The sequence below is a fragment of the Cenococcum geophilum genome (genome assembly GCF_001692895.1).
Source record: "Cenococcum geophilum 1.58 unplaced genomic scaffold K441scaffold_8, whole genome shotgun sequence".
NCBI lineage: Eukaryota > Fungi > Ascomycota > Dothideomycetes > Gloniales > Gloniaceae > Cenococcum > Cenococcum geophilum.
In genome coordinates, this window is record NW_027137566.1 from 294,049 (window position 1) to 303,383 (window position 9,335).

The 9,335-nt window shown below is 31.1% G+C and overlaps 1 protein-coding gene across 1 annotated transcript; it reads left to right on the forward strand.

Moving 5' to 3' along the window:
• Nucleotides 1–882: 882 nt before the first annotated feature.
• K441DRAFT_545091 (uncharacterized protein) lies at nt 883–1,230 on the forward strand (the record flags this gene model as incomplete). Its single annotated transcript, XM_067642794.1, has 2 exons — nt 883–1,025; nt 1,134–1,230. Coding segments are annotated over 2 exons (240 nt in total), but the record flags the coding sequence as incomplete, so codon positions are not given.
• Between the last annotated feature and the right edge of the window lie 8,105 nt (nt 1,231–9,335).

The window sequence follows — 9,335 nt, forward strand, 5'->3', positions numbered from 1 at the left end:
GGCGATAACGCGGAGGAACGTTAGTATATTAGGACTGTGACATTTTAGATAGCTAAAATTAGTATTTTATTTGGAATTATATATCTAAGTAAAAGTATAGTAACTATTTAGCCGAGCGCGCCCTAAATAGAAGCTTAGTTGTATAGTAGGATATTCTAAGCTTATTATATTTATAAATTTATAATGCGTTAACCTATTAGGGAGGCTATATATAGGTTTCGCATGGTATTACGTATATTATATTAGATAGGCTATATTAGGAAAACCTTTTTATTTTTCTATTACTTAGTTCTTAACCTAGTATTTTATTTTCTATTTTTTAGATCTAGACTTTAGAACGCATTTTTATATTTAGTATATAGCAAAATTAATAAGTAATAATGGTCTAACTAATAGATACTTCTTAAACCGCCTCCCCCTCCGTAGTAAAAGGAAACTACTTTATACCTACTAGGTTAAACTATAAGCTCTTAACCTTAAAATAAAGCTATAGTCATTTAATGCTACTATATAGCTAGGTACTTAAATAGTAAGCTATCTACTACTAAATTAGCACTACTTCCTTAGGTCCTACCTAATATAGAATTAATATTTACGTCTTTTCCTCTAAAAACATTACTATTTGCTTTACTAACTAAATTAATATATTGCTCTAAAGGGTTAGCGTTACTATTAGCTGCAAAATATAGATAAAAAATAATAACTTAAAAGTTACTAAATAAGGGAGCTAATATCTAAGTAATAAATAATTTTAGTCAGACGCTACTATTACTAGCCGTAAGTAACGGGTATAAGGCGGTAGTGAAGTTACTACTTACGCAGGACAGCGTTAATATAAACTTTAAGGATTCTAACTAGGAATAAACACTATTATTATTAGTGGCAGAAAATAGGTATAAGGTGGTAGTAAAGCTGCTTCTTATAAGGGGTAGTATTAATCCAAATTCTAAGGATAAATGTAGTGCTATACCGCTATTATTAGCTGTAAAATGCGGACGTAAGGTAGTAGTAGAGCTACTACTTACGTGGGATAATATTAATCTAGATCCTAAAAACGCTCTTAAAGAGACGCCGCTACTATAGGCTATAAGAAACGGGTATAAGGCGGTAGCAAAGCTACTACTTATATAAAGAGGCGTTAGCCTAAACCTTAAGGGCTTCTATAATTGGACGCCTTTGTTATTAGCTATAGAAAAGGGGTATAAAGCGGTAGTAAAGCTACTACTCTAAAAGGACGGCATTAACCTAAACTCTACCAATATTTAAGGTCGGACCCCCCTCTTATAGGCTGCTGGTGGTAGGCATATAATAATAGTAAATTTACTGCTTATAGATAGTGTTAACCCTAATACCGGTAATAATAATAACTAGATACCGCTTTTATAGTTTACGCAGAGGGGAAGCGATATAGTAGTAAAGCTACTACTTACGTAGAAAGACGTTAACCCTAACTCTAAGGATAGTAATAGCCGGATACTACTCTTATAGGCTGCCTAAGATGGGTTTTAGGGTATAGTAAAGATATTACTTAAAAATGGTATTAATACGAAATCTAAGGATAAATATAGTAAAACGCCGTTATAGTAGGTAGTAGAGGGCTGGTATAATATTAGAGAAATATATTCGTTAAATACGTGGGTAGTATAGCTTATAAATATAAGATATAAGCTAGTAATACAGTTGCTGCTTATAGAGGACGATGCTAATATAGACTTTAACACTATATATACTTAGAAGAAGACTAGCTATAAAGGTATAGTAATAATATATATTTTTGTTAATTGCGTAGTTATTTAAATAGTAAAAGGCTGCCTAACTTCCAGTACTAAGTAAGCCGTATTATTAACTCTACTATCTGCCGTCTTTCCAAATATCTCTATAGTAGCAATTCCGCATTTTTACTAATTTACTTAAAATATTTTTAGTAAGCTTTTAGCAGTCTCCGTATATTATATATTTAATTTAACTATAAAATGCTATTCCTAGTGCTTATAATAGGCAGTCCTTATTTATCTATATAATAGAATTATAACTCTTTCTTACCTTTGCCGCTAAGAACGTCGCCAGCTATAGCGCACCTAGAATTTTTAACTATATGCCTATAATTAGAATAAGATCTAGGTCCTAGCGTTAGGCATATTAAGAAGTAGCTAAAATTGCTTCCCCATTTAGGAGTGTCCACTTCCCTATAGAGTAGTATATTAGGTTAAAGCTAGCCAGCGCCTATAGACCTTTTATTTACTTTACTGCTTAATCTTTTTCTTTATATATTCTGGATAGGGTAATAGTTATCTTCCTTAAAAGTATTTCAGATTAAAGCTTATGCGCCACTTACACTTTTTATATATTACCAAATCTAGGCGGCTGTAAAGCTATATCGTCTTCGCCTATAGGCTGCGTTTCTTTAAAACATAGTTAGGTAATAATTTTAGGCATTAGTCCTTAATGCTATTAACATTTTAAATAAAATGTTAAAGGAGACTTAGGGAAATCTTATCTAGAGGCTAGTAAAAGGGGGTAGGATTAGTATAAGAAGTTCGCTTCTTTATCTTGCAATTTCCTTATACAAATATTTTGTAAAGTTATCGTAATTATAACTATAGATTTTAAGTATACTCTATCTAGACTTACTCCTAGGAGTTATATAAAGCTTAGGGACTATTAGTGCTAATATTAGATAGTTGCTTTTAATGGCTTTTAAAACAAGACCTATATATATCTATTAAAATACTAGCATCGCTAATAATAATAATCTTCTTACTTAGTATAAATAGACTTTTAAATGTTCTAATTAACACTTTAAAAGAGCTTAAGGATTTTAATTTTAGAATAGGGGTTCCTATATAGGGTAGGGTCGAGTTACTTTTTAGAAGCGAATTACTTAACTATTTTAGCTCTAATAGATTAAGAATATAAAGGAAAGGGTAAGGATAAGTAAGGATAAGAATAAAACTAGTTGGGGGATACTACTAGTTATACCTCATTTTATATTAGCGAAGATCCTAAAGGGGGTAAAGCTAGTATAAGGTAGATATAGAATATATTCTAGAAATAGAGTTTCTTTTATATCCCTTATAATCTAATTAATATAATCACGCCGCCTAATAAGCCGTCTCTATAGGGCTATCTAGAGACGCTGTATAAATTAAGGTAAAGTATAAATAACCTTACCCTAATTATCCTAGCTACTCGGAAATCTAAATATAGTAGGTATTAACTAAGGGGTTGCCTATTGTGTAAAGGCTTAGGGGATAGGCGCAGTAGTTCTATATAACTAACTAGGCTAGGGGTTTTACTAGAACCTAAAGAATATAAGCGAATAAATGCTATAGCGCTTTTTAAGAGTATTAAAAGCGAGAAGGCTAAGTATGCTTTATATATTAGAAAGTAGATGCTGCAGCTTATAGCTGTCTATTATAATACAGCGTCTTTAGCTAGCTTATTCTATATATTTCAATTCATTTAGAAATTAAGGATCTATTAGCCATAAAGTTAGCATAAGTTTAAACGCTTAAGGTTCTACGTTACTAAAGAATTCTTAGGCTAAGGCATTTCAGTATTTATAACGCCTTAGCTCTATTAGAGTGTCTCCCTTTTATAATTAGAATTTATGCAATAGCGGTCTTATAGAGATAAGATATAGCTACGCCCTTTTCTTTAAGATACTGTTCTAAGTCTTTTATAAAGGCTAGTTTCGTAAAGGATATAAATAGGCCTATCTTTAGCCCTCTAGTCGAAGAAACTATCTTATACTAGGAGGTAAACTAGATAGCAAACCTCTTCTTAATGGCTCTTATTTGTGGCATTTATAACGGCCCTTTTTTAAAGGATGACTTTTTTGGCTAGAGCTTTATAGGAATCTCCGAAAATTCTATGTTTAATAACTAGATAGGGACCACGCCATTTTAGGGGCAAGACGTATTAATGGCGGGTACCTACTTTATATTAATTAACGGTATAACTAGACCTGGGGGGGTCCGTATTATCGAATTTAGCTAGACGCTTAATTCTAAAGGATAAGGTATTAGAACTATAATATATAATAAAGCTATAAGTAATATTAAAATTTTTACTAAAGTAAAGGGCGCGTTCTAAAATAAAGGTATATTTTAGCATATCTATCTTTATAAAAAATTGGAATTTAAACCACTAACTCCTTTTATTAAAAAAAACCTATATTTAAAAATAAGCTTCGGTTCTACGCTAACCATAATTTAAGCTTAGTATTTCTTAGGTTTAGCCGGGCATATTCTATAGCCGAAATTCACTAGTTAAATATACTTTATAATTATAATAGCGTAAAGAGAACATAAAATAAAAATAAAAACTACTTAGATAAATTAGGTTATAAATAAGGGGCTAAAAATTATAAGGCCTTTAGAAGAATATAGAAAAATTTAGTCTATCTATTAGATAATAAAGGCTAATCTGTACTCTTCTAATTTTTAAATTTCTTAGTTAGCTATGTTAACACCAGTATAAGATCCTTACTATTGCTAAAATTTTTAGGGTTAACTAAGCTTTCTAGTTCTAATACTAGGAGCTTTTCTCTTCCCTAGTAATCTAACTTACTATTAAACGCTATATGCTAGTAAGCTAAAGGCCTTCTTTAAGTTAAGTCAGCCTTACCTTTAAGAAATAATATCTTTGGATTAACCTGTTCTATTTTCTAACTAGGCTTTATTACTTTAGCTATTAAATAAGACCTGATTACTATAAGGGCTCGTAAAGCGTTATCCTCCTTTCCATATTCCTGGGCTGTAGTAATTTCTTAAACGCTTACTTTAACCTTTCTATAGCTACTACAGTCCGTTTTAAGTATTCTTTATAACCGTTAACCCTTCTTTTAATTCTGTCTATTTTTTGTTGTATTTATAGTTAAAACTTCTAAAATTCGCATTAAATCTAGAGCCGTTTATCTTAGAAGGATTTAATAGTAATACGCTCTTTAGCAAGCTTTTCTTTACGTAATTTTATATAAAGATAACTCTAGTATTACTCGCAGCAGTATAGATTAGGCTTGGTAAACGGTTTAATAAAGCTCTAAGTAGAACCGATTTTAATTACAGCTTCTCTTATATAAGTAGGGTTAGTAAAATAAATGTCTAATAGTTCCTAAGATAAATAAGTTTAATCCATTAGGGTATCTATTAAGTATTAGTAATTAGAATTATTTTTAAGCTCTATAGTGCTATATACAGCAGTAAGTAGCTATAAGTATCTATTTATATTATATTCGTCTATAAATATAACATAAAATAGGTTTATATTCTCTTAGCTAGTATATCTAAATAGGTTTCCTAAGTAATAAGGAACCCTAGCGGCTATAGCTGCATCTAGGAGGCGAGGAGGCTTGCGTCCTCTACGCTATCTTACTTACAGCTAGTAGCGTGCATATTTTATATAGTGTAAGCGCCTAAGATATTTAGCCGCGGTATAGATATTATGTATATATAAGCTATGCCAAAATATTATATATTATATTTTGCCTTTAACTTTAGAAAATATAGCACGTTTTAATTTAAATAGAAGTAACTAATAAATTTTAAAAGACTTAGTAGAAGCGTTAAAGTAGAAACTTTACGCTATCTAGTTTTTAACTAGGCGCTTAATCTAATAATTAAGTAGCTTTAACTAGATTCTTAGATCTAACGCTACTTAATTTAAAGTAATTAATTGGTAAGAACCATGCTCCTCTTCTACTATAGTTTAACAATAGTAGAAAATAGCTATAAGTTTTTGTTCCTTAGTGTATATTACTTCTATTAGAGGTTTCTTAAGACTTATAACTAATTAAAGATATTATCTAGTAATATTAAAGTAGGGAAGTAGCTCTAGCTTAAACTAATTATTCTCTCTAGCTCTGCTTTATAAACTATACTCTAAGTAGTTCCTCCTAAGTATCTTCTACTTAATATTATATTGCTTACTAAGTAATTGCTTTATATAAAGGTATTAATTCTAATCTATAGCGTGCTACTTAACACCCTAAAACTGCTACATAATCTCAGCAGGATTCTTTAAAGCTATTAGTAATTAAAAAAATACCGTTAATATCTAAGATGGTTAAACAGCTTTCTTTTTAGCTCACTTTAGTTTCCTAATCTACTTATTTAAAATAAGCGGTTTAGGTTTTATAGTTTTATTTTAAGGTATAGTTATTTAATTAATCGGCCTTTAGGGGGAATGCGGCCTTAAAACTTAATAGACCTAAGTTGCTAGACCTAGTCGTGCCCTATTTAGTAATAGTAATAGGCGCAATAACGTCTTATAGTTACGTTTACTATAACGCAGAATATAAGTAGTAGATATATTTTGCACTGGCTGTATTAATATAAAAGTTAGGTAAAAATGGTTTAATATAGTTATAGTAAAGGTAAGGGGCTTAGAAAGAATAAGGAGATCTTTTAAAGACGTAATATAATAGCTAAGCGTTACAGATTTTTATTTCTTTGTTATAAAAGGGGGAAATTAAGAAATTTTAAATTTTTTTAAATAGAACCGAATATCTAATAAAAATTTTAGCTAAAGGAAGGATAAAATGCCCTAGTAGGATTCTAGATTTAAGTGCAGAAAGTTAGTTTTCTTAGCTAATAAGGGATTTTACTCTATAAGGAAGTGTAACCTATATACTAAAAAAGCCTATAAATAATAGGAACCCCTAGGGGAAAATAGGCTATATAGGGTAAGAGTCTGTATAAGCGCGTATCTTAGCTAGTTTTCTTATCTAATAAGGGATTTAAATCTATAGGGGCGCGCAACCTATATGCTAGAAAAAGCTATATACTATTTAAACCTTTATAGGAAAATTAAACTTTATAAGTTTTATAAAATACGCTTAACTAATAAGAGAAATAGAATTCTAGCCCTTGCGGACCTATTTCCGTATTTCTTACTAAAGGATATAAATAGGTAGCTAGAAAAGAGATTTTATGCTTAATAGTTTTTAGCTCCTAAAAACCGTATAATTCTTAGTTAGGAAAGAAAATAGGAAAATAGAAATAATAAATTAATTTTAAAATTATATCTAAAATTACTAATTAGGATAAGTCTTGCCGATTTCTTAGTCTATATAAGATTATAGTTATAATAAAATTAACAGTATCTAGCCGAAATGGCATTAAATAATCCCTTAATATATAAGAGACACCTTAGTAATAAAGGTAATCTAATTTATAACCTAGACTACGGTTAAGCCAACTAACTAATTTAGTTATTTATATTTTAACTAGAGAGATCTAACAACTTTATAAGGCGGAGTAGTAGTATTATAATAATATTATAATAAGCTTAGATATAATGTAAAGAAAACTTAATATTAATTAAAACTATATTAAAGAAGGGTCTACTATAAGCAGTAATAAAATTTATTCTTTAAAGGTTTACCTTTTTAACGAGTACTATAGTATTAAAGGGCTCGTATAGCAAAAGTTATTTAAAGTTACTTACGAGAGGAGTTGGCGTATATATTATTTAAGCATTTATTTAGGAGGCGTCTTTAAAGGGATAAGGGAGAAATTGGAAAATAGTTTTAGTAAGTATTAGTGCGAAGTAAATAATGCAAAAATACTAAATATAGGAGTAAAGAAATATAAGAATTTATAACTTAGAAAGCTTAGTTAGTTTCCTATATAAGAAGTCCTAGGGGCTTTATAATAACCTTTTATATTAAAAGCTTTATGACTTTAGCAATAATAAAAAGTCTAGTTATATGCCTATATAATTATAGCACCTATTGTACTAACCGCGTGCCTACGCGTTTGGTACACTAGGTACGCGTTTACGCGTTTAGTGTACTAACTACTTGCTTACACATCTAGTGCACTTATAAAGCACTAACTAATTAGGGGGAGGACATATTAGTATATAGACTACGTAGTCTACCTTAGTATAAGAGACAGTTACCACTATCCCAAAGAGCATATAATACTATACGTATTTCGTGCCCCGGGATATAACTTACTCGTACTATTAAATTGGTACGAACACTAATCAGTAAGCGCGCATAGATTAGCAATCACTCGACACCTCCCCCCAAGCGATACTCGACAGCGACCACCTATTTAATCCCAGTACGACCTACTAAAAGGTTAAAAGGTAAAGGATTACGGACCTATTACCAACTCTATATACTTATTTAAGTCTTAGTACAGTTTACTAAAAGTTTATAAACGCGAATACAGACCTTTATAGAACCCCCTACCCTCCCATAAACTACTATAGACCTACTAATTACCTTTATAGACCGTTACAAGACCTTACAGAAACCCCCTACCCTCCTATAAACCGTTACAGACCTATTAACCGCCTTTACAGACCACTATCCCTTGCAACGTCAGGGTCCTTAGAGTAGGTGGTCCGTGCGGGAACACCGTTTTCAAATCAACGCGTGTATCTATATAGAATTCAATCATCAATTACACCACCACCATGCCTTCNAATCGTGCTAGAATTAATATAGACCTTGTTCAGAAGACTCAATGCGACGTCCCTCCAAATAAGACTGCGAAAATAGCTCTTCCTAAGCCCTCCGTTGCCCAAATTCGAACCTCTCCAATTGGGACCACCATATTTCTGAGCACGGGTACCGAATTCAGCTAATCCAATTGGTTAGTTCTTATCGATAACCTGAGGACCCATTTTGACGTTGCAAGGAATAAGACCTTTTCCACCCTGCTATGTACTATATTATATAGTATAGCAGATATAAGCAAGTAGATTAATAAAGGTTAAGAGAAATAGAGCCAAGGAGTCGACCTTATATCTATAAACAACATTAATAACTACATTAAGTTTAAAGTCCTTAAATACGGACATTATAAGCTTATAAATAATAACCTATAGGAGCAATATAAGGAAGACTTTACAAACTTTACGGAAGCTATTTTTAAGGCTTGTAGTATTATACCTATCTGTAACCTACAAAACCTTTTACGTCACTAAGGTATATAGGTTAAAAAAGATAAACGAGTTACTATTGCATAGTCCCTATACAATACACTATATAAGAAAGACCAAATAAAATAAACTAAAGAGGAAATCCTAGACTAGGTTAAGGCCACTAATAAACTCTTTACTTTTTCTAAACTTAATAGGATTACTAGCCTTATACCTAACATACTTAACCAAATTCGTCTAATAAACCTAAGTGTATTTGGAATTAATCTTATAGGCTAAAGCACACCCTATTCTTAAGCTACGGACTATAATACCCCTATAACCCAAGTTACGGACTATAATACCCCTATAAACCAAAATACGGACCAAATTACCCCCATTATTTAAGTCACAGATCCGTAAACTATATATCCGCAAACCACATATCTGTAAGCCAT